Source organism: Corythoichthys intestinalis, chromosome 9, assembly GCF_030265065.1.
Source record: "Corythoichthys intestinalis isolate RoL2023-P3 chromosome 9, ASM3026506v1, whole genome shotgun sequence".
Taxonomy (NCBI): Eukaryota; Metazoa; Chordata; class Actinopteri; order Syngnathiformes; family Syngnathidae; genus Corythoichthys; species Corythoichthys intestinalis.
Genome location: NC_080403.1, coordinates 50,878,542 through 50,905,293, shown reverse-complemented (window position 1 = coordinate 50,905,293; position 26,752 = coordinate 50,878,542). Strand labels below are relative to the sequence as shown.

General features: G+C 38.6%; 1 protein-coding gene across 2 annotated transcripts; it reads left to right on the top strand.

Annotated features, from left to right (window-relative positions):
- Positions 1-1,701: 1,701 nt before the first annotated feature.
- On the top strand, positions 1,702-24,181 carry atrip (ATR interacting protein). Of its 2 annotated transcripts, XM_057847235.1 has the most exons (17): positions 1,702-2,001; positions 4,894-5,228; positions 6,951-7,033; positions 7,101-7,271; positions 7,354-7,451; positions 9,055-9,194; positions 9,264-9,338; positions 9,427-9,544; positions 9,610-9,732; positions 11,368-11,587; positions 11,657-11,704; positions 13,113-13,282; positions 13,351-13,487; positions 13,555-13,646; positions 13,730-13,804; positions 17,370-17,625; positions 23,900-24,181. In XM_057847235.1, exons 2-17 carry the CDS (start codon positions 4,895-4,897, stop codon positions 23,971-23,973), a joined length of 2,214 nt encoding a protein of 737 aa, XP_057703218.1. In that variant the 5' UTR covers positions 1,702-2,001; position 4,894; the 3' UTR covers positions 23,974-24,181. The 2 variants fall into 2 exon arrangements, with proteins under 2 accessions (XP_057703218.1, XP_057703217.1); XM_057847234.1 differs by having other exon boundaries at positions 9,055-9,338.
- The last annotated feature ends 2,571 nt before the right edge of the window (positions 24,182-26,752 follow it).

Genomic DNA, 26,752 nt, shown 5'->3' with positions numbered 1-26,752 from the left:
CATTGCGATTGACGGCGCTAGACGTCCAATCCAGTCAAAATGAATTGAATGTCTAGCACCGTCAATGGCAGCCAGTGAGCTAACGTAGACACTTTCTAATTGAAGATTTTGGTAGCAACCTGTTGGTTCATTTTTTTAAGCAGTGACACCTCTTTAAAGCTATATATCAATCCTTGGCGGGGGCATTTCAATAACCTTTTGGGCTACAGAGTATTGCGATATATCACTTTTTCAATATATTGTCACACTCCTAATTTATAATGTTGACTTTTGCCATAAGGCCTCTAGGGGTGCCGTATGGATTTTTTAGCAATACAACAGAGTACTTACAAACTTACTTAGCAACAAAATGATCCTGTATTTATACAGAATCCCCACAAAGAAATGTACTGTTTCAAACTGCCTGTAAACGATGTCACTTTCCACCTTCATACCCATGTTGCCGTTTCATAGTTGCACCACCAACACAGAATGGGCGGTACAAAGTCAACCTGGCAATTTTCTGCCTTGGAAAGGTAGTATCAGAACCGTGACAGAGGCGGAATAGTCACGTGCTCTCATAGTGTTACACCTCATGCTCACGTGCACCAAACCTTCCATCACAATTACTGAGCATGCCCCGGTGCTTTAGTTGCTATGGTTACCAACCAAGAGCGTGTGCGTGTATATGTTGCGTGGGTTATATTATTTCACTCAATTTTTTCATCTGCATGAAGACTGGAGATGAAGCTGTATCGCTGCAAAATCGTCATTGGGTTTTAACTGTATGTGTGTGTTTGTGTGTGTGATGGCTGCAATGCATCATGGTGCCTTTCGCTGAGCTCTGCCATTTCGGTGCTGGAGAACGGAGGCGGGGAGCGAGAGATAGTGTGCATGCATGTATCCCCCGCTCACACATGCACGCACACGGAGTCAGTGTCTCAGACCTGCCTATGTCTATAAATGGAACACACACTTGCTGTTGCTAAGTGAGAAGATGCTCTCCTAGTATATAAGGGTGTAGGATGGATAACATCCAGAATCAATACAAATCAAGAAAATATAATGTAGATCACTGTAATGGACCTCTGGGAAAGCTACTGTTTCCTTGTATTCCATAAAAAGATGAAAAATGCAACAAGTGTGGCTCTCATTTCCCACATACGAGAGTTTAATAATAAGATAATTTTATTAAAATCGTACAGAAAATCCGCGAATAATGAACCATCATAGAGGGGGGAACTTAAACCCAAGTCTTAATGCATTTTAACCTCTGGCCACGAGAGGTCAGTGTTGAGCGAAAAGCAACGATTGTTTAGAAATACGTGGCTAACATGAAAGTGTTTAAAAGAAACACGATTGAGTTGACTTTTTGTACCTTTTTATCTTCCCATTTCCAATTGAGACTAAATAAAAATTGAATAAATTACCTTATGTGCCATTTTTCCTTTACGGTTGAACTTTAGCTTCAGAAAATGCACAAAAAAGTGTTCAGCAACTTGCACTGGATTCGTAAACACGCATCTGTGATATCTGAAGGAACAGCTATTTCCAAACAAAAATAGATTATTATTTAGAACGTAACTATTTAAACTATCGACTTGTATTTGCCTTTTTGCGAAAGCTACGTCCCAAATCGTTGTATGTCCTAAATTGCTACTCGTACCTTAGCTCTCCTTTGATTGGTCGAAAAAATCAAAGTCGTGTTTTGATTGGTCAGGTTTTGCAGCCAACACCGCAGGGTCGAAAACATAACTGTTAGAACTGTTCGTAGCTCGCTCAATTATGTGATTACGAAAATATCTCCGAAATATCGATTGTTACACCGTTCTGTTAGCGACAGAGCGAATGGGAGCGTCTGCCGTGGTCACACAACGCTCAAACAATTACGTTGACTAGCATTGTATACTTTTAGCCTAGCAGCAAGCTAACCCTGCCATTCATTGGAAAGCATAGTTCAGATGGTCACTTGGTCGTGCTAATCAGCAGTTAACAGGGACGGCAAGAACACCACACTCAAAGGTAATAAAAAAAAAAAAAAAAAAACTTTTCACCTAAAGAATCAGAAAATAGTGAATAAAATGGTTCGGTCCTTTTTCTGTCTGGGCAAACAAAGTGAAGCAGTAGTTATCTCATGAATTTGCCTTAATATTTTTGTTTCTTATCAGTATTTAAATGCATTTCATTGGTCTATGACGTGTAAATTACTATACTTAAATCGTTTCGAATAACTACCAAACAGAAATGTTGAAAAGATACTCGATTAAATACGCTGTTTTAAACGCAGGAATGCATTCAAGTGTTTTTTTTTTTTTTGTAGTTGAGAATTAAGTTCTAAATGGTCTCCCTTCTTTTATGCATGTTTTCTATTTAAATTATAGAATTGCATAGCTTTTTATGACAAATGTTAAACATAGGCAGCAACAGGTGACTTTTGCTACAAACCTTGTTAAGTAACACTGAGGCAGTTTAATTTGGAATTAAAGCTACAGTGCCCTCCATAATTGTTGGATTTATAATAATTGTGTTTTTAGTTTTTAATATTTTTTTTTCTAAATAATATGTGACCTTAATGGAAAAAAGAGAAAAATCCAACCTTCAATACAAGTGCATTTATTCAGTGGGGAAAAAATCCCACATAAATAATTATTTGACATCAAATAATGTGTGTCACAATTATTAGCACCCCTGGTGTTAATGCTTTGTACAACCCCCTTTTGCCAACAAAACTGCACCTAATCTTCTCCTGTAATGTTTCACAAGATGGGAAAAGACAGAAAGAGGGATCTTCAGCCATTCCTCTTTGCAGAATCTCTCTAAATCATCCAGAGACCTGGGTCCTCTCTTCTGTACTCTCCTCTTCAGCTCACCCCACATGTTTTCAATGGGGTTGAGGTCTGGGGACTGAGATGGCCATGGGAGGAGCTTGATTTTGTGTCTGGTGAACCATTTCTGTGTAGATTTGGCCATATGTTTAGGGTCATTGTCTTGCTGAAAGACCCAATGACGACCCATCTTCAGCTTTCGGGCAGGGGGCAACAGATTTTGATTTCAAATGTCCTGGTATTTCAAAGCATTCATGATGCCATGCATCCGAACAAGATTCCCAGGGCCTTTGGAAGCGAAACCGCCCCACAGCATTACTGACCCACCCCTATACTTCACAGTGGGTATGAGGTGCTGTCTACACGCCAACAAGCTGTTTGGGAGGCATGCACGGAGAAAAACTTTCCTCACTCACAATAATAAACGCAAACGTCTGGAGTTCGCCAAGCGGTATTGGGGCTTCAACTAGGACCGTGTGCTTTGGTCAGATGAGACCAAGATTGAGCTTTTTGGCAACAAACACTCTAAGTGGGTCTGGCGTGCCACGAAAGATGCGTATGCTGGAAAGCACCTCATACCCACTGTGAAGTATGGGGGTGGGTCAGTGATGCTGTGGGGCTATTTCGCTTCCAAAGGCCCTGGGAAGCTTGTTAGGGTGCATGGCATCATGAATGCTTTGAAATACCAGGACATTTTAAATCAAAATCTGTTGCCCGAAAGCTGAAGATGGGTCGTCACTGGGTCTTTCAGCAAGACAATGACCCTACCCTAAACATATGGCCAAATCTATACAGAAATGGTTCACCAGACACAAAATCAAGCTTCTCCCATGGCCATCTCAGTCCCTAGACCTCAACCCCATTGAAAACCTTTGGGGTGAGCTGAAGAAGAGAGTACAGAGGAGAGAACCCAGGTCTCTGGATGATTTAGAGATTCTGCAAAGAGGAATGGCTGAAGATCCTTCTTTCTGTCTTTTCCCATCTTGTGAAATATTTTAGGAGAAGATTAGGTGCTGTTTTGTTGGCAAAAGGGGGTTGTAGTGCTGCAACGATTAACTCGAGTATTCGATTAGAAAAAAATATTCGAATTCAATTTTATTCCTTCAAGTATTCGTTTAATTAAAGTGGCGTTGTAATAGTGTATTTTGAAAGTGTTTGCATTTAGTTTTATTGATTAGGGTGGATACACTGCCCTCTGGTCTGCCTCATTTAACATGGCTGAATCCAACTGCTCCCTGTTAAGATCAACATAAGTTTTCGTTTTGAGCTAATGTTTTTTAATGCATTCGTAATTTCGTTTATAGATTTATTTAGCCGTTTTTTTGTGGGAATATGTGTTTGACTCTTTTGTTAAGAGCATTGTAAAATAAAATGTTAGCATTTTGTAGCATTTAAGCTAGCGGACCTTTGTTATCTAAGTTAGCCAATTGTTCTTTTGTTGTACATAGATCATTTCTTTAAATTTTTTTTACACCGTTTGAGGCTCAGCTCAGGTATTTTAATTTTTCATGCTCCTTATCCGATTACTCGATTATTCAAACTAATTAGTTCATCGATTAATCGACTACTAAAATAATCGATAGCTGCAGCCCTAGAGGGTTGTACAAAGTATTAACACCAGGGGTGCTAATAATTGTGACACACATTATTTGATGTCAAATAATTATTTCTTTATGTGGGATGTGTTCCCCACTGAATAAATGCACTTGTATTGAAGGTTGGATTTTTCTTTTTTTTCCATTAAGGTCCCATATTATTTAGGGAAAAAAAATATTAGAAGCTAAAAAACACATAATTACTATAAATCCAATAATTATGGCGGGCACTATATTTGTTTTGATATCTGGAAAGATTTAGGAAGGGACACATGAACTCACTGGCTGTCATTGACGGCACTAGACGGCAGCCCTCTCAGTTCAAATGGATTTGACGTCAAACAGACTAACTTTTAAATTCAGAGTGATGAAAATAGCCACACAATTTTGGAAATGGCACTGAAAGACTTCTTGACTCAAACAGTTAACAATTTGAAGCACTTTTATTTTCTGAGATATTATTGTATAGCCTCACATTTTTCCCTCACAAACAGCATGGCTTGCCCTCCCAGCAAGCGTCTCCGAGGCCTGAACCAGGACGTCCCAAAGGTTGACCCGTTCGAGGCAGACCCTTTCGGGGACGAGGACGACTTCACTCAGGATGACCTGGAGGAAATCGACATGATTGCCTCACAGGCCATCGCCTCGCAAGCCATCTGCGCAGCGCACGCTTCGGCTTTCGGCTCCAAGGGGGCTGCCAGAACGGGATCGGAGCTAGGGCACGGGTCGGGATTTCATCCATCTGCCAGGCCGCCCTTGAGAGGAGAGAACTCAGGTGGCTTTGTGGGCAAGAGAGGACATTTGGGAGCGACCAGTAGAGAGCTTCTTGGTGAGTGTGTGGTAGAGGTTGACCGATATGGGATTTTTAAAGACTGATGCCAATTTAAAAAAATTAATTCAGCCGATTGCTGAAGTCTAAAGCTGATTTTGTAAGCCAATATTTAGGGCCGATGTAATTTTTTAAAGCATATTCTAGGGCTGCTGCTATCGATTAGTTTAGTAGTCGATTAATCGATGAACTAGTTAGTTCGAATAATTGAGTAATCGGATAAGGAACATGAAAAATTTAAATACCTGAGCTGAGCCTTAAACAGCATAAAAAATAAATGCGGATCTAACTACAACAAAAGAACAACTGGCTAACTTACATAGTAAAAGGCCGCTAGCTTAAATGCTATAAAATGCTAAGGTTTTTTTTTTAACAATGCTCTTAACAAATGGCTCACATATTCCCATGAAAAATGGTTAAATATGCCTATAAAGTAAATTATGAATGCATATAAAACATGATCTCAAACAAAAACTTAGCTTATGTTAGTCTTAACAGGGAACAGTTGGATTCAGCCATTTGAAATTAGGCAGACCAGAGGGCAGTGTATCCGCCCTAATCAATAAAACTAAATGCAACCCCTTTAAAACAAACCATTACAATGCCACTTCAATTACGAATACTCAAAGCAATAAAATTTAATTCGAATATTTTTCTCTAATCGAATACTCGAGTTAATCGATTAATCGTTGCAGCACTAGCTTATTGATTAGGAAAGGAAACACAACTATTATTAATCAACTACAGTGGCGCCTCAATAGACGGAAATTTTTTGTTCCGAAGTGACTTTCTTATCATGAATTTTCCGTATAATTAATTGCGTTTTACTTGTAAATCCCCTAATACGTTTCAAGCTAAACTAAGAGACCAGGTCTAGACATTATACCCATTCACGACGCTAGATGGCACCAGATATCATTGAAGCGATGTTCTGTCATGACAGATCTCAGCTACTCTCAAGTTTAACCAGTTTGCATTATTTTATTGCAATGTTTTTCCTTATTCAGATTTGTTACAAGACTAGTTACAGTTAGACTTGAATTTGATGGTTAATGCAGTTATTGCAATTTTGTTGTTTTATCACAATAAATTGGTTTATTTACATTTCAAAAACCAGAAGCCATTCATTTACGAATGTGATTGCACTTTAGTTTACATATTTAAATGTTCAGATATTAAGATTTGAATGAGGCAAAATAACATGCTTTTTCTCTCAAATATATTGTTATAATCATTTGTTTCGGATGTACTGTAAGTATTTTCTGTATAAAAATTAATTTGGTGTTCAAAAAGTCTTTTTTTTTTTCTTTCAAACTTGAGTCTTATAATCAGGGCCGTCTTATATTCGGGCCAATACGGTAATGAAGTAAAGTAAGAAGTAAGATACTGTGAGGTATAACAAGGTACTGTTTACGCGACAAAAAAAACAACAAGGCTGGAGAGTGGACAACATGGCGGATGAGACTCTAGCCGCGTAAAGTTGAAATCACGTAAGTCGAGTACATGTAACCCGGGGACGACCTGTTTATGTAGGCCAGCCAATACATCGACCTTTATAAAAAAGATAACCACCCAAACATAAGTTATCCGATTACTGTATAACGGCTATATATCTATAGATCTGGAAAAAAGTCTGTTACATCGGCCAGCTGATATTTTGATCGACCTTTAGTGTGTGGTGAGCGTGTGAAAAACTGACCTGAAACTTAAGTGTTTGTTCAGACAACAGGCCGCAGCAGATTGCTGCAGGCGGAGAGGAGTCCTACACCCTGCTGGAAGCTCAGCATGCGAGTCTCAGGAGGAAGGTTAGCGAGCGCATCCGAAATATCTCAACGCAGCAGCTTGAAGTCTGTTGTGTATTTGCGTCGCCAGCTAAAAGAAGTGGAAGAGGAGATAGTGTCAAAAAACGGCGAGATCCGAATGCTCCGGGACTCGCTGAAAGGAGCCCAACAGGAGAAGGAGACGCAGAGGCAGACATTAGCCCTGTTGGAGAAGCAAAAGGAGAGGGAACAAAGTGAGAAGGAGAAGGAGCTTAGCAAGAAGGTAAGTTTAATTTTTATTTTTTTGTCGTGCTCAGGCCATGAACCATTATGAACAGTTGCCAGTGACGTCATTTGGCGCGCAGGTTCAGTCGCTGCAATCGGAGCTGCAGTTCAAAGAAGCTGAGATCAACGAGATGAAGAGCAAGCTGCTGAGCGCCAACAAGCATAAAGCCGCAAACAGGTCAGTAATTGGCTTTTAATTGAACGTGAGAAAGTTATAGAACAAAACTGAATGAGTCAGGAAAGTAGTGCTATAAAAATGAATCGATTAACTCAAGCAATTTGATCAGAAAGAAGTTTCGAATAAAATTTTGCTGCCTTGAGTATTCGTTTAATTAAAGTGTCATTTTAATGGTTTGTTGTTTGCATTTAGTTTTATTTATTTGGGTGGATACTTTGCACTCCAGTGGAAACGGTAACTATGTCATAACTGATTCTAATGGCTGAATCCAGCTGCTCCTTGTTAAGACCAACATAAGGTAAGTTTTTGTTTGAGCTAGTGTTTTTTTATACATTTGTAATTTGGTTAATATTTAACAGTTTTTTTGTGGGAATACAGTGATCCCTCGCTACTTTGCGCTTCAGACTTTGCACCCTCAAGCCATCGCATTTTTTTTCTTCAATTAAAGAATAAATAAATACAGATGAGCTGTCCCGAGCCAATCGCGTAGTCTCACTCTACCTCCCTCCCTCCCTCTCCCTGGTCTTTGTTGGTCAGGCAGTGCACTGGAGTTGCTCATTAAAGTTAATGATGATTGACAGACGTTTGGGTTTGATCTTGCCAGAGACGCAAACTTCAAAGCGCCGCATGCGTCAATCATTGTTTAACCTGTTAAACAGTTGCTGTGGCAACTCGTGTGTAAGTGAGCAGCTTGAGCGGATTCGAGTGGACTCATTCAATGCAGCATTTAATACAGCCAAGCATTTTTCTACTTTATTTTTGTTTGAAAATAATTCGGTGGGACACTAATATGTTCAAAACTTTTACATTTCAAGTGCCGAAAAAAACATTTATATATATATATGTTTTTTTTTTTTTTTAATTATTATTATACTTTGGGGAAAAAAGTGAAAAAACATGTCTCTTTCCAATGCCAAATCAATGTTCAATGTATTTATTCAGAAAATTAAAAAAAAAAAAAAAGATTTTATTGTTTTTGTGAGTGGGTGCGCTACTTCGTGGTTTTTCACTTATCACGATGGGTATCTGGTCCCCACTAACGCAAAAAACGAGGGATCACTCTATGTGTTTGAACGATTTGTAAATAGCATTGTAAAAAAAAACGTTGGCATTTAATAGCATTTACGCTAGTCGACTTTTGCTATGCAAGTTTGCTAATTGTTCTTTTGTTGCACTTAGATCCCCCCCTTTTTTTTGTACAGTACATATATTTTTGAATGAAAGTGCAAATCTGCATAGTTTGAAGAAACACTCGACAATTTTATTTTATATTTGTATTTAGTGCTCACTTTTACATCTCCTAAAAACTATTCGAACTAACTAGCTGATTGATTAATCAACAGCTAAAATAATCGATAGCTGCAGCTCTACAGGAAAGTGCAAAGAAGTGAATTACTGCAAAAAAATTGCTAACATTTTCTATATTCATGCATGTGACAATGTTGTGGCATTAGCAGTGCAATGACATTAAAATTTCAATGCAAAGTTGAGTAAATGTTTTAGAAGTATAAGAGGTTAGCCTTATATTGCAACTGAAATAACAACTTCCATGGCAGTAATTTTGTAACTGATTGAAACACCTTGTGCGTGTTTGTCTTCTTAGCCCAAAACTACCCAACGGCCTTTCCCAGCTTCATTCCTCTAGCAGCTCCGCGTCGCCGAAAGGAAGTGGGTTCATCACCACGGAGACGTTCGCGGCACAGCTCACGTCTAAAAATGCGTCGCTCAAAACACGCAGGGACGGTGAGTCACGGTATTGGTTGCCGGGGCGGGTTGACGTCACGCTGTTATTAATCGGATGTTTTAATGCAGGAGCTGTTGACAAACAAGAAGTAGCCTTTCCTGATCCGTTCCGTGGTGGACAACCGCCACATCGACAGCACCGGGGTCAGTATGCGATGTTCAGTACTAGATAGTATTACTGCTCCCTCTTTAATCAGGATGAATGGCAACCTTAGCATTGTTAATTCCTTAGGTGGCGTCCTATTGGGGTTGCTCCTGCAGCAGCCACTTTTTCCCAGCAGCCTTTGCCTCTCGCACTTGCTGTCAATGAGTTTGAGTGACGCCTGCTTGACAGCTAGGCAAGACTTGAGGTAAAACACGCACTCAGAAAGACTTACATGTGTGATTTGAGATGATTTTATGTGCTTTTATACAGTGGGGACGGGGGTCTCGCAGTCCCCCGAGCGAGCCTCAATCCAGTCCAGAGCCTGGCAGTAACAGGACTCAACATGCTGAGTCAAAGTCGACCTGGGGCATCCAAAGCTGTACAAGAACACGGGTAGCCGGTGGACATATAATTGTGGACCATAACGCCCTCCAGTGGCCACATTCAATACACTACATACAGTCATGTGAAAAAATTAAGACACCCCATGAAATATTCAGTTCTCTCTTAAGAAATGTTCACATATAATGTCTGATCTTGTTTTTCTTTATCACTGGAAAAGAAAGTGATTTCATTGCAGGTAAACAACAACAATTAACATCGATAAACCAAATTTATCAACAAAAAAGCATATTCTAACTGAGGGAAAAGTTAGTTAAGTTAAAAACCTAATAGCTAGTGTTACCCCCTTTGGCTGAAATTGACACACTTTTTTTAGCCATCTACCAGTCTTTGATATCGGTCTGAAGAAAGTATGCCTCACTCCTCAATGCAGAATACTAATGGGATTAAGATCTGGGCTTTGACTCAGCCATTCCTGGACTCCATTTCTTCCGTTTCAGCCAGTCCTTGGTGGATTTACTGGTATGTTTTAGGTCATTGTCATGGTGCAGGGTCCAGTTTCGCTTCAGCTTTAATTTTATCACAGATGATCTCACATGTTCCTCAAGCATCCTCTGATGCACGATAGAATTCATAGTGGATTCCATAATGGTGAGCTGGCCAAGTCCTGCTGTAGCAAAGCATCCCCAAACAATGAGACTTCCACCTCCATGCTTCACAAGTTTCTATGAGGTTCTTTTCCTAGAATGATGTATTGGGATTCTGTCAAACATGTCCTCTGTTTTGGTGTCCAAAAAATTCAATTTTAGATTCATCTGTTCAAAGAACATTATTCCTGAAGTCCTGGCCTTTGTGCACATTCACTCTGGCAAACCTCAGTCTGGCCTTCATGTTCTTGGAGAGCAAAGGTTTCCTTCTTGCACACCTCCCATGGAGGTTAAACATGTAAAGTCCCTTTCTGATTATAGAGGCATGCACTCATGCACTTTCACATCAACAGTAGCAAGAGCATGCTGCAGATTCTAGAGGACATTTTAGGCTTCTTTGGAGATTTCTTTTAGCATCTTGCAGCTGCTCTCGGGGTGAACTTGCTTGGACGACCAGACCTGGGCATGTTGGCAGTTGTTTTGAATGTCCTCCACTTGTAGACTATTTTCCTCACAATGGAATGGCTGATTTTATATTGTTTTGAGATCTTTTGAAATCCCTCACCAGACTCATTGTCTACAATCTTCTTTCTGAAGGCCTCAGACAGTTCCTTTGATCTCACTATGGTGTTTTCTCTCAATTCAACAGTCACCGAAGTAAATGTGAGGTTTAAATAAGGCAAGCCTTCATCAAAACACTGGATAATGATGTTCTAATTATGTGCACCTGATGTGATACCCCTGTGGGTGATTTTAGCCATTTTAAGTGGGATTGAATGTGGGGGTGTCCTAATTTATTCCTCAGCAGAAATTACGTTAATTTAAAATTACATTTTACAGAAAGTTGTAAAAAAAAAAAAAAAAAAAAAAGTCAGTTTTAATTGTTTAGTTCTATTACTTGAATCTGTCAAGATTGTTAAATTTGATATCAAATATCCATATGACCAAATATGTTAGAAAACCTACAGGCTTCCATAGGGTGTCCTAATTCTTTCACATGACTACATGAGAGAAGAAAAACGTTTGTTCATGTACGCAGGTGTCCTGGCGCTGTACTTCTTCTCCCACTACTGGACATGCATTTATCCCGCCTCTGCCAAGTTTTAGACGCACATGACGCGGCGTCTGGGTCTCAGCCAGAAGGGCAATTCGTCAAAACAGGGAGGCCGGATGAGGCGGTAGTGAGCGGCGTTAGCCCAGAAGACGCCGGACTGGCAGCGCTGAGGGTCCTTTACCTGCTGATAGATCACAGTGATGAGGTGCGGTGACCAATAGCAGAGCTGTAAAGATGAGAAGAAGTAAAGGCTCATGTGCTTGATGTTCTGCAGGTTGTCCAGTCGGTTCTCGCAACAAAAAGCGGAGGCATGGAAAACCAGGTACAGACAAAAGTAGAATTATAATTTCAGTTCCAATTTCTATCAGAATACAGTGCAAGGTTATCTCACTCATTGGTATTGATAGCCATGAAATTAAATTATTTTGTACAGGGAAGGCTAGCATTGAATGATCATGTTTCAGTGCCACTGACAGCAACAAACGTTCACTCCATCCAACAGTAACTTTCTGTAGAAATTGAGTTACTTCCTGTTGATTTTGGGAAATTTTCAGGTCACTTCATGTTGATTTTGTGTCACTTCCTAATGATTTTTTTAGCATTTTCAGGTTGAAATCAATCACTTCCTGTAAACTTTACGACATATTTGGTTACTTATAGGGCTGTCCTAAACGACTATTTTTCTCCCAATTAGTCAGCAGAATTTTTTTAACGTTTGGTCGACTAATCTAATAATAATCATAATTTTTTTTGTTTTTTACTGATCTAGCATTTAAATTTTTGTTGACACTTATTTATTCACAGAAACATATTGAAACACTTAAATTCTTTATTAAAGTACAAATAAACACGAAAATAACAATAATAAATCACAAACAATGAGGACAAATGCTGATAGCATTAGTACAAAAAGAATGGAATGTAAACAGATTCAGAACACTGACTTCGTCTTTCCAACATGATTCAAAACAATTCTCAAAAAAAATATCAAGCATTAATATTAAAGTATACTACTATATATAATGGTACTGTATTATAATAATGATAATTATTATTAATTGCCAATCAGATTTTTCATAAAGGGTGTCATTTTAAAGCTAATCTTAGTATAGAATCCTAATTCTGAAGTATGTGACATTAACTAAACCGCTAACCGTAAGCTTTACACGCCGCCAAAAAAGTGCACTTCTCTTTTTGTCATTGCATGTGGTGTCGGTGATAGATTTTTTCCCCCATTTTTTTCATTTGCAAATGCTGTTAACCAGCGATTTTACATGTTTGAAGTGTCACCTTTTAACCGCAAGTTTGCGTTTTGGAGAAGATTGCCAATGTTTTATAGCAGGCTAAAGTGGTTAGTACGTTGTCTTTTTACCCCATTAGCCTCAATGTAGCAATGCTAAAATTTACAGTGTTTAATATAGATGCGTTTCCCTATTTTGTACGTCTGAACTTCCCACGCATATATGTTTTTTAACCGTTCATTAACTGTCGACAGGATGGTGTGCTCGTCAACGCATTTACGTCATCGATGACTTCGACTATGTTTACTAGTCGGGACAGCTCTAGTTACTTCCTGTAATACAGTTCACTTCCTGTTGATGTTTTGACATTTTTGGGACACTTCCTGTTGATATTAAGTCACTTCTATTGATCTGGGACATTTTTGGGTCACTTCTTGTTACCTCAACCTGAATATTAGCTTCACGTGAACAACGCCACTTGTGTTTCAGACCGGCGCCTTTAACACAAGCGAGCAACTACTTTCCCACAATGCCTTGCTGCAGTCCGTTTTGCACCTCTGCCGTTCCACCCGAGCTGAAAAAGAGTCAGAGATCGTCATCGACGCGGTGAAGGCCGTTAGCGTTCTGATTGAGAGGACGCCAGACACGCATGTTGACCAGTAGGTCGAGCAGGAACTTTTTTTTTTTTTTTTTGGAAACGAAATAGTTCATAAATGATCTTTTCCAGACTGCCACCCATTTTGCGGGCGTTGTGCGAGTGCGTGTCGGCCCACGACGAGCCGTGTTTGCTATCCAAATGCGCCGCCGCGTTAGCTTGCACGTGTGACCACACCACGCTAACTCGACAACTCTGCTCACAGCACGGTGGGTTTTTGTCTAATCATGAGGTCAGCAACTATAGTGACGTCACCATATTTATGTTTCTTTTCAGAACCCTGCGTCATATTAAAGCTGCTGCAGCAGGTGCGAAACAGAACCGGCAAGCGGGCGTCGCACGATGAACTCATTCTGCTGGATCTGCAGGTGCTCGACCGGTCTTGATGGAAAATGTTGAACGCGTCCGTTTTGAGACATCGACGCTCTTATTATTATTATTTTTTTTCAAGGTTGTTCGATTGTTGAACCGTCTCGCGCAGACAGAAGAGAACTGGCAGAGTAGTAGCTGCCCATGTTACACTGAGGTACAGTGCATATGTTCTTTATCCTCTGCCAAGAATGATTAAGATTAAAGCCCGATCGATCGGGTCCGATCACGTCATTTTCAAAGTATCGGAATCGGCAAAAAAATATCGGACATGCCTTTTTTTAATAATGTAGTGGACCGACATACACGCGGACACTGGTGTTTCAACTTAGGTAAAAATTCAATTTAATAAAGTCACAAAACAAACAGTTTAACAAAATATCTTGGGCCCAACATAAAAGAGGCCAACATAACAAAAAGGCTTCAACCAAACCGACCTGACCTCTAGACACATCTGTGTGGCTGTTTAAATCAAGGCGGACTCCACTAACGACCACCTGAAGGAGGTATGACAAATTAACCAAACATTTTCAACTTAATACAACAACAGATGGAAAATATACAGTGCTGCTCGAAAGTTTGTGAACCCCACAGCGATGGTCAGATTTTTTGTAAAAAAAACTAAAATAACCTTATTAAATGTTAAGTTATACCCAAATCCACAATACTGACATTCCAAATAATGGACTGAAACAAAAGAAATAGTTATATTGTCATTCTTTATTTAACAAAAGTGGTTGATTTAAGAAAAACTCAGATATCATGTGTGCAAAAGTATGTGAACCCCTTCAGTTAATAGGATATTGCGCCTCCTTTTGCAGAGATTACCTCAACCAAACGGTTTCTGTAGTGACTAATCAGCCTCTCACATCTACTTTGGGGGATTTTTGCCCATTCTTCCTTGCAGAACGCAGTCAGTTGAGAGAGGTTTGATGGGCGTCTGGCATGAACTGCTCGCTTCAGGTCCCGCCACAGCATTTCAATGGGATTTAGGTCAGGACTTTGACTGGGCCAGTCCAGAACACGAATCTTCTTCTTTTTCAGCCATTCCTTGGTTGTATTGCTGGAATGCTTTAGATCATTATCATGTTGCATGATCCACCTTCTGCCAAGCTTTAACTTCAAAACAGATGGCGTCAGGTTATGTTCTAGGATTTGACAATATTCCTCAGAATTCATGATTCCCTGGACTATGTGGAGTTGTCCAGGTCCTGAGGATGAAAAGCAAGCCCAGATCTTGACATTCCCACCTCCATGCTTCACTGTTGGGAGAAGGTTCTTTTGGTGGTATGCAGTGTTGACTTTTCGCCAGACATGGCGGTTTTGGTTGTGACCAAACAGTTCAATTTTGCACCTACATCAGTTGATGAAAACTCTTTTTAATTTAGTCTCGACAACACAACTGTTAAAAAAACAAAAAAAAACTACTGAATTGATTGATTAGGAAATCAGGTTGAAATAATAGAAAATTCCAAAATGTTGAGGGGGTTCACAAACTTTTGAGCAGCACTGTACATATATTCAAACAATAATTAACTAATGTGCATTTAAACAAACAGTGAAAACTTTACTACAAACAATCAAAATTAAATCAACTTAAATAACCCCCTTCAGTATGGTAGGTGCCAGATCTTACACAGCTGTGGTCATTAACTCAAATTGGCAAATAAAATCTAATAGGCATTCAGACAAATATTAACTAAAGTGTGCACCCATTAGAAAATACATGTCCAAAAAAATATCACATAAATAATTAACTAAATCTTGAAACACTAAATTGTGGTGGTAGTGGTAGCTACCACAAATATATATACTGGACTGTCTCAGGAAATTAGAATACACAATATTCTAATTTTTTGAGACAGTCCTGTGTATATATACAGGACTGTCTCAGGAAATTAGAATACACAATATTCTAATTTCCTGACTGTCTCAGGAAATTAGAATATTGTGTATTCTAATTTCCTGAGACAGTCCTGTATATATACACAGGACTGTCTCAAAAAATTAGAATATTGTGTATTCTAATTTTCTGAGACAGTCCAGTATATATTTTATCTAAATTGTTTTCTAATTGTATTTAACGTTACAGACAAAATGTCTTACATTCATCCAGAGTAGTTTTGGCTTAAAGTAGGGCTATCAAATTTATTGCGTTAACGGCGGCAATTAATTTTTTTAAATTTAATCACACTAAGTAATTAACACATGCGCTGCACGACCCACTCACGCATTGTCGCGTTCAATCTATAATGACGCCGTTTTACCTATAGATAGCACTAAAAGGCAGCGTATAATGAGTAGAGAGAATTTTGACAGCCTTTGGAACTATTTTTTGTTTGGCTAAAGCCTTACAATACCTCTCTCAGCAATTAAAAATAATGTGGGAGGTAATGTGAGGAAGAAAGGTAGTAGTTGATCATTTTCTTAACACCCTATGTTCTTTCCCAACGCAGAGAAGATTTATCATTTGGTGCCCCTACGCACAGTCATGGTTGCACTTCCCATCATGCAATTGGGCAGAAGTTAAATGGCTGCAGTATCATTTACTGAAAGCTCAACAAATACACTAGATGGCAATATTTAGTCACAACATACAAAGTCACATTTATCCTTTAAGAATTACAAGTCTTTCTATCCGTGGATCCCTCTCACAGAAAGAATGTTAATAATCTAAATGCCATCTTGAGGATTTATTGTCATAATAAACAAATACAGTACTTATGTACTGTATTTTGAATGTATATATTCGTCCGAGTTTTATTCATTTTTTTTCTTAATGCATTGCCAAAATGTATATGATCGGGAAAAATTATCGGGAATGATTGGAATTGAATCGGGAGCAAAAAAAAAAGCAATCGGATCGGGAAATATCGGGATCGGCAGATACTCAAACTAAAACGATCGTGATCGGATCGGGCGCAAAAAAAACATGATCGGAACAACAATTTACGTTGATAGACGTCCAATTCATTTGAACTTGGAGGGATGGGAAGCGAACGACTGGCATCAATGGCAGTCATTTAGGAAATTACTAATATTTATTATTAAGCACATTTCAAAATTGAGCTGATGAATGGCTATCTATTGATTCTAATGGGAACAGATGACTTGAGATGTTTTGAATGACGAGCATGCAACGACGTAAACTTGTATCACTGGGCACCATTGTATATTTGTTTAATCTAAGTTAAGATGAATTTGAATTTTTTTGCATATAAATGAAATGTAAACCCTTTATAAGGCAAGCAACTATTTTTGATCTTTAAAAAACTTTAAAATTTTGATTTAATATTTTTTTTTTATAAATGTGTGTATTATACGTTTTAAAACAAAATGAAATTTAAAGAAAAACAAAAATAACATTAAAATGAGTAAAAACAGGAATAAATTCTGGTTAATAGTTGATTTTATTTTTACTACCATTGACAATGATAGACATCCAATCATGAATTTATCACTTATAAACGTCCGATCTATTTGTAGTGGGAGGGTTAGCAGCAAATGAATGGACGTCATGGATTGGACATCTATTGTTGTCAATGGCAGCCAATGAGTTAAATGAGTGCCCTAGGTTTGTATTTGAAAAGCCATCAAAATGTTCAGTTTTTGAAAGTTTTATGGAAAGAAAATGTTTTTGTCATTTGAAAATGGAAAAAAATTGAATCATATAGCAAAAATCTACAATATTAGGTCAACAACATTGTGTGTGTGCGTGTCAGGTGGTTCAGACGACAGTGATCCTCCTCCACCGTCAATGGTTGGGGCTCCGCGACTCTCCCACGGCGACGGAAACGTCGCCCGATGCCGACCCCTCGCGGTCGTTGCTCAGGGAGTGCGTGCTCCTACTACACCGGCTTCTTCACCATCATGCCGGATTCTCGGCCAGCTGCCGGCCCTTGCTGCACATGTACGACCAGGTTATCCCGGCGTTGAAGGACACCCTCAGGAAGATCCCCGACCTGAACGAAAGCGAAGGTAAGCACGGAATGACGCTATAAGTATCTGCAGATTTAAAATCTTACTAATAGAGCTGCATTTTTTAATCGAATAAATCGAGTAACTCGTTTAGAAAAAAAGCTAATTCATTTTTTGCTGCTTCCTGATTTGTTAAATTAGGCGTTGTAATGTCTTGTTTTGAAAGTGTTGAATTTTGTTTTATCGATTTGGGAGGATAGACTGCCTTCTGGTTGCAACAGTGAATATGACATCTCGTCTAACATGGCTGAATTCAGCTGCTCCCTGTTCACCCTGGATGGATGTCATGTACACTTTGAAGTGTACATGACATCCATTCATTTTCTCTTGGTTAGCTGAGGTCGGGTCGTGGCGGCAGCAGCTTTAGCAGGGACGCCCAGACTTCCCTCTACCCAGCCGCTTCATCTAGCTCTTTTTGGGTGATCCCAAGGCGTTCCCAGGCGAGCCGGGAGGCATAGTCTCCCCAGCATGTCCTGGGTCAGACCCGCGGCCTCCTGATAGTAGGACGTGCCTGGCCTGGAACACCTCCCCAGGTAGACGCTCTGTAAGCATCTTAATCAGATGCCCAACCCACTTCATCTGGCTCCTCTCAATCTGATGCCCTCCCAGAAGACCGAGCTTCTCACGTTATCTCTAACGGACAGCCCGAACACCCTACGGAGGAAACTAAGGAAACTAATTTTGGCGGCTTGTATACGGAATCTTGTTCTTTTGGTCACTACCCACAGCTCGTGACCATAGGTCAGGGTAGGAATTAGTGTTGTTGAAAAATATCAATCGTGAGATTCATCGTGATATTACGTCACTCAATTCTTGTATCGATTCAAAATCTATCTGTATCGATTCTTACACATCTGTTTTTGGTGGAAAAAAACAATTCAGTGGCTGCACATCTACACCCGTCGAATAGTTGACAGCGCGCAGCAGCATTGCCTTGCAGTCTGCTGAAGTAACAACAACAGACTAATCAGAGTAGAGATTTGTGTTTGTTGCCCTCTAGTGGTTGGCCGCCATTACTGTACTGTATGCAGCCCAGAGCAGCCCGGACCTGCGTGTACCTGTTACACTACCATATTCATTCAGATGCCGACGGATAGTACGGTTTGACACTGTTGTATCCTCGGACTGCGAGACAGCTTGAACTTGTGTGGATGTTAGTCGAGGTTCTTTTATCTACCATCCGCACAAAAAAGAAAAACTTACTTTAGCCTGCTATAAAACATTGGCAGTCTTCTCCGAAATGCAAACTTGCGGTTATAAGGTGACACTTCAAACATTAAAAATCGCTGGTTAACAGCATTTGCAAAGGAAAAAATGAAGAAAAAAAAAATGAAAAAAAAATCAATGAGTGACACCGCGCAATGACGAAAAGTGTTTTTTGTGGAGTGTGAAGCTGTTAGCGGTTTAGCAAACGGTGAACATTTCAAAGTAACAGCTCGTCACGTTCATATAACGATTTCGGGAGTTAATCCCCAATACTTCAGAATTAATACGATAACATGTAAATACTATAATACTACAGAGGTCAGATTCTACACTAAGAATAGCTTTAAAATGACACCGTTTTTGAAAAATACTATTGGCAATGAATTTTATAATTATCATTCATTCATTTTAATCCTATTAAATAAAGTAGTATACTATATGTAATATATAATGTTAGATGTTTTTTTTTAAAGAATTGTTTTGAATAATGTTGGAAAGGCGAAGTCAGTGTTCTGAATCTGTTTACATTCGATTCTTTTGCAATAGTAAATGCTATCAATATTTGAACTCATTGTTTATGTGTGATTAATTATTGTTATTTACTTGTTTATTCGTACTTTAATAATGAATTTAAGTGTTCCAAAATGTTTTTGTGAATGAATTAGCGTCAGCAAAAATTTCATTGCTAAAGTTAAAAAAAAAAATACATTTTTTTTTAATTAGTCGACTAATAGTAAAAATAGTCGGCTGACTCATACCTGTTTAGTTGTACGGTTTTGGCGTAATTTGTACAAGTGAGCACTGATTTTTAAATGCGTACGCCAGGGGTGTCCAAACTTTTTGCAAAGGGGGCCAGATTTGGTGTGGTAAAAATGTGGGGGGCCGACTTTGGCTGACGTCCTTTTCGTAGAACAATATATTTAAGCAAATTTTAGCAAGCCATTCTGTGTGTCACATTTGCTTTATTATTTTTTTTAATTAATAATTTCAACAATCTCACAACTATCCTTTGTGGCATTCTCTTTTGACTCTCGGGCTCTTGTGAAATACTGCTGCTGTGAAATTAAACTAGCTTCAAGTTGTTTCAAGTTCTCGTTCCATATCTTCCCTATAATCTTGTCGTACATGTCAGCATGTCTTGTTTGGTATTATCGCCTCACATTGAACTTTTTAAAAACAGCTACTGTCTCTTTGCAAATGAGGCAGACCAAGTTGTTGCGTATTTTAGTGAAGAAATATTCCAATTTACACCTATCCTTGAAGCGTCGGCCGTCGCAGTCAACATTTTTTTGTTGTTGTTGTTGATTGTCGCCATTTTAGAAAATTGGAAGTAAAGGGTCACACCGGGTAATATTGCTTAGAGTGCTGCTGCCTTTTAGTGGGTAAATGAGGAGCAGCATTTAGTGTGTAAGCTACTTCATATGCTGGTAGCAGCACTGCTGACCAATTTACCGTATTGGACAGAATATAAGACTGCCCTGATTATAAGACGATCCCCTCTTTTTCAAGACTGAAGTTTGAAAAAAAGACTTTTTGAACACCAAATTAATTTTTATACAGAAAATAATTACAGTACATCTAAAACAAATGATTATAACAATATATTTGAGAGAAAAAGCATGTTATTTTTGCCTCATTCAAATCTTAATATCTGAACATTTAAATATGTAAACTAAAGTGCAATCACATTTGGAAATGAATGGCTTCTGGTTTTTGAAATGTAAAGAAACCAGTTTAATGTGATAATACAACAAAATTGCAATAACTGCATTAACCATCAAAGTGAAGTCTAACTGTAACTAAGCTTGAAACAAATCTGAATAAGGAAAAACATTGCAATAAAATAATGCAACTGGTTAAACTTGAGAGTAGCTGAGAATTTTCATGACAGAACATCGCTTCAATGATATCTGGCGCCATCTAGCGTCGTAAATGGGTATAATGTCCAGACCGCGAATATAAGACGACCCCCACTTTTTCAGTCTTATTTCAACGCAAAAAAATACCGTCTTATATTCGGGCCAATACGGTATTAAGTCTGTGTGCGGGCCAGACGTAATTGATTTTATGACAGAGTCTGGGGGCCGGATGAAGTTTGACCGCAGGCCACATTTGGCCCCCGGGCCGGACTTTGGGCATGTCTGGTGTACGCCATATGTTCAAAATCTGTACATTTTTCGTGCATTACCGTTTTTTTTTCTCCGTTCGAATTTTGTGACAGTTTCGGCAACGAGACAATGTGCATTTCGATGCGTTACTACGTTGGTTGAATGATGCGAGAGAAGTCAGAGACACTGAGAGAGAAGAGTGTTGTGACGTTGTAGCAAACGCGATGCTAGGCTAGGTGGCTCCAATATTTCCTGACTGTAGCTGACAGCCCACAATCTATGCCTAGATATCAAATGCTTATAGAACTACATGTGGAAAGACGGACGATGGGGTTAATAAACAGTCGTCATTTTGAAGCAGTATACTTCTCAGAAAGGCTCTGTTGTAGTGAACCTTCCAAGCGAACTTAAGTAACTTTTTATCTAAAATACTCCTAAATCGGCAAAATTTTGACTTGAATCTATCTTTAAATAATGAAACAGTTTAAATGATGAAACAGTTTAAAAACTTTAACATGTCAAAAGTAGACAGAAGGGAACTAATGCAAAAACGGTAGTAATTTTAACAACTTTAACAGTTGATTCACAACATTAAACAATTTCCAAAACATAGCAAAGGTTACTATGTTTTTTTTTTTTTTTTTTTTAATAAAAAAAAAAAAAAGAAAGGTAACACTAGTTACTTTGCCAAGTAACTAATTACTCTTACCTTCAGGTAACAGAGTTACTAACTCAATTACTTTTTGGGTGAAGTAATTTGTAGCTAATTAATTACTTTTTAAAAGTAAGATTAACATTACAGGTCATAAAGATGAAGTCTGCAGAATGAAAAGTGACGAAAGCGGAGATTTCATTCTGCCAATTTGTTGCCGAACACAAATTGCCCGCAACTATTGCTGCTCACTTCTCAGAATTAGCAAAAGAAATGTTCCCTGACTCAAAGATTGCATCGGCAAGTTCATTTTAACAATTGACCTCTTTAATTTATAATTGGACACACTATCGAACTACCTTCAAGTCAAGCTGAATTGCGAGCTGAAGTGCCACGAAGTGCAGCCATCAAGACTTGATAGAAATAGCCAAAAGTGCTACATACAATTATAACAAAAATCACAGCTAAATTTTAGTAATCATGATGTAGCTGAAGATATTGATTGTTCTTTGATTGCACCAGGTTATATGTTACAATATTACCAATACATTCACATTATTTTAAAAAGTGAGTTTTATTTTTGTTTTATATGACACTCTATACACAATGTTGTAAGATTGCCAACGGCCTCGGGTTGACAGGTATGATGATTAATCGAGAGAAAATTTTTGTTTGGGACAGCTCTACCGAAACATGTTTCCTCCACACCCTCTCTCACGTTTTTAACCGTTGGCCCTTTTTCATGCCTGTTTTTAACCCTCTGCAAGTGTGATTTAGTTATTGCCACTACCTGTTATGTACAACACTCGACTGCGAACCGTTCCAGTAAGAGTTGAAGGTCACGGCTTGTTGAAGCTAACAGAAATACATCATCTGCAAAAAGCAGAGATAGATGCAATACCAAACCAGACCCCTTCAACGCCTCGGCTGCACCTAGATATTCTGTCTATAAAAGTTATGAACAGAACCGCTGACATAGGGCAACCTTCATAGGGCAGAGTCCAACCCTCACTGGAAACTGATCCTTCTTACAGTTCAACCGGCTACGTAGACTAAACTCTGACACCAGTCATACAGGGACCGGACCCCCGTATTAGGGATTCCAAAACCCCATACTCCCGGAGCACCCCCCTTTTGCGCTATTTCTGCAGAGAAGGCAGAGCAACAGGAAACAAAAAGTTTTGTCTGAGGAGGGGGAAAAAAGACAGGCTACCAGGATATACAGAATAAACATTGGCCCGACGTGACGCGCGAGAGGCAATATAAAAAATATCAATGAATTCAGCTCATTTACTGTATGAGAAAAAATTCATGGCGCCTCAAACAAACTTAATTCAACTTCATTATTATGTCATCAATACGTTGTCTTGAGCACCATTTTGTCGAGTGAGGTCAGATTAAAGCATCTTGTGAAGTGGTACATTTTTTCCCCCCCGGTTTGATGACTAGGATTTCCTAGTTCGAGTGGCATTCCAATTACATTTTTCCTGGGTGAAGGTTGGAAAAGTCCGACTTCCCACTTACCACACAAATGCAGCGTGAGCACGAGTGGCCGAAGCACTCCTGTCTATTTTGGTTGTATTATGCATCTAAAAAACATAGTCCTGCAGAATGAAATTACCTACGGCAGTTTGGTGTGACATTGTTTTGGCCACATGGGTGTTTTGGAACAATGATCTGTGTTTTGAATTCATTTGACTATGTTGGATCTGTTCGTAGATCTGTATCGTTTTTCATTGGCATGCAAGAAAGGTACCATTGACTCACTCTAGCTTAGTCCCTCCGGAGCCCTGAAACTAACAAATAACTTGCAAACTGCACAGGATTTGTTGAAATCAACTCCACCTACTAATTAAACCCCTGCTAACTCAAAAATGAAACCAAATTTGATCATTCTGAACTACCGCTGTAGGCGAGCGGGAGATTGATGTTTGATTGATTGATGATTTTACAACACTGCAGGTGTGCGGCGTGCTGGTCCTCATGTGAAACGTTTTCTTCCTTAAGGCCAAATACTACTGCTTTTGTCCACCGGTGTCGCTAAAATCGACTAAAACTGAAAAGTTACATAGTGCAGTTTTTGTTTTTTTCAGCCACTGTTTAACGGTCTTTTCAAAGGTGTTGTGATGACTTTTAAACTGTGGCTGCCGAAGTTTTAATTTTTTTCGCCTTTTTTTTCCCAATTCTGCAACACTAGATTGTTTGTTATCCAATGACTCGATTAATCGGAGTAATTAATCGATTACTTAATTATTCGAGAGCTGCAGACTTACATCATACGATGTTGTAATCATTCTACATCCTTCAGAACTGGCCTTGGAGGAAATCTGCCGTCCAGAAAGCGACGACAACGATGACATGGACACCGATTCTGGCTCCTGATTGGTCCAGCGCCTTCCAAAACTTTTGTTTGGGAAAAAGTCCAAGTTGAGCAAGTAAACTTAACTAGGCTAAAAAAAACTGCTTTAATAAACAGGATTCTACAAGTCTTTTGATTTTGTTCATATTTCAAAATAGCATTGATAGGCCAAACTACTGGTACTTCTTAAAGAAAAAAATAAGTTTTTTGGTGCCTTAGATTGTAGGTGTGATGGAGCTAATTAAAGTTTAACCATCACTGCTTAAAAGTTTCCTTTTTTTTCTGTCGTACTACGCATACCTTTCAAACTGCAAATATATCTGTGCGGCAGTAATTAATTGCCTGGAACTACAGACTCACCAATGTTCCAGTGATCCGTTACGCGGATCAAATTTTCCAGAACGGAGCAAGCCACAGCAAACAGAAAGCGGAGTGGACCAATCAACGACGGGCAGACGTGACATTGGTAAAGCAACAAGAAACTAGCATCTTGAAATAAACATACGAGGAGAGCGGAGAACCGAGAAGTTTATTCAGCATGGCTACCGCGAGACAAACTGTTGGTTTTAGCGACTTGATGTGTTTTTGGTCATTTAAAACTGAATTTACAGCGGATTGGAACATATTTTTGGCTCTCCCGTTCACCATCTGTGATGTTGTGGAGACGACTTCTGACCTGCAAGAGTGACTTTGCTCGTTAAGAACACCTCACGCAAATAAACAAATCTGATTGCACGGATGATTTCGTTCAGGCTCAAGATGCCATTAAGGAACTGAGTCACAGACTCTTCTCATGGTGTTTGAAAAATACAGGGTGAACAGTCTGGCCATGCCAGGCAAGTAATTAAGACAGCACAATTACAACAATTACTTCCTGATTTTTCGATGCTTGGTATGCTACTGCACCCATTTTACATCAACCATCTCCTGTAAGACTTGTTAACTCATTGGCTGCCACTGACGACGAAGGACATCCAATCCATCTGAAAAGCATGAAGGCTGCCAACCTCCCGTCTGCTAGTGATAAACTCATTTTAATTCACGGCGGAAGCGGGAAAACAGCTACGTGATTGGACGGCTATCATTGTCAATGGCATTTAAAAAAATGGCAAAAACTAGAATTGAAAAACATTTTATTTCTTGAATAAAATAAAAACTTGATTAAAAAAAAAAACTTGTTCACCAAAATAGACTATTACTGTAATCCTAAGTGTTTCATTAGTTTTGTCAGTTTTTTCCATTGATTGGAAGCAATGTAATATTAACAGGTGACCATAGGCGGAGTTTGACTTTTGGGGCAGAGGGGACACAACATGTTGATGACCCCGAAACGCAGTGTCAGCAATAAAATTAACTTACAAGAATATTTATAATAATAAGTTGACAGTGAGCGTTTTTGTTTCCCATCATTCTTGATTCTAAATCAGGCTGCTTAGGCAATACTTTTCGCCAAGATCGTCATCCATTGAATACGGTATGCCCGCTGGTATCGTGCCAATGTAGTTACCCCAGTCAAAAATTGTATCCCCTGCCGGAGCCATAAGGAGGTAGATTTGTCTTTATTATTCAATCAAAAAAAGTTGCTTCAATAAAAAAAAAGTTGGTTGAATCAAAATATATATTTTCAACCAAAAAAAAAGTCGCTTTAATAAAAAAATGTTTGAATTTGAAACTAAAAAAAAAAAAAAAAAAAAAAAAATGCATGTGAAAGCTATTTTTCTTTGATTTTTTATTTATTTATTTTTTTTAATTGAATTAATCAATGTTGATTTGTGTTTGTGCCACATTTTGGCTAGGATATTTGTCTTTAATATTCACTCAAAAAATAGGTTGCTTCAAAAATATATATATTTTCAAAAAGTAAAATCACTTTAATCAAAAAAAAATTTCAATCATGGAAAAAATTTTTGCGAAAAAATATTTGCGATTGAAAAATTTGCATTTGAACACTTAATTTTTCATTGAAAAAGTTTTCTTTGATTGAAGCATTTCTTTTTTGTGTTTGGGCCATATAATGGGTAGGACATTTGTGTCTAAGTCATTTAATCCCAAAATAAATTGCTTCAATCCCCAAAAAATATTTTCAATCAAAGAAAATCATTTGAAAAATAAAATTGCCCTTACCTATTTTTTTTTTTTTTTTATTATATGCAAAGCAAATGACCGTCTAAGTTGTTAATCACGTGATCTGTTTGAAGAATAATTTTAACCCAGTATACAAAAAAAAAATTTTTTTTTTGTTCATTTTTCATTTTTGTTGTAGTTTTATTGCTTTACAACTTTGATGTATATATAGAAGTCAATTGCATGCAATGACATTTTTCGGCCACGGGGGGGGCCTACTCCCCCCCCCCCTTAAAATCCGCTTATGCAGGTGACCCCGAAATGCCCAGGACATACACAGGAAGCGACCAGATATCTACAGGAAGTCTAAGATGCCTCAAAATCAACAGGAAGTGAGCCGATATCAACAGGATATTATACTTTATAAATCATACACCAACACGGACTGGATCTCCCCAAAAACTACTTATGATGATCAAAATGAATCTCTTGTACTGAATTACCAGATCATGGTTTCCAACATGGCAGGTCAATCTTTAAATGGGAAAACATGGCTTTATTGGGCTTGAATTTTCTTGTGGCAGAACCTGTTTGGGGCATAATTAGGGGCCAAATTATATCATTTGAGCTCTTCCTTCTCTTTCACATTGACAATCTCCACTGCAAAGGTAAGACATCTTTTTTCCACTCCTTTTTTTTATTATACAGTATAACATTTTCAATTCATACAACACAAGC

Coding starts and splice junctions, on each gene's coding strand:
- atrip (XM_057847234.1), top strand. CDS start 4,895: ATGGCTTGCCCTCCCAGCAAGCGTCTCCGAGGCCTGAACCAGGACGTC. Junction 7,272..7,353: donor AGAAGGAGCTTAGCAAGAAG/GTAAGTTTAATT, acceptor TTTGGCGCGCAG/GTTCAGTCGCTGCAATCGGA. Junction 11,705..13,112: donor GCGGAGGCATGGAAAACCAG/GTACAGACAAAA, acceptor CTTGTGTTTCAG/ACCGGCGCCTTTAACACAAG.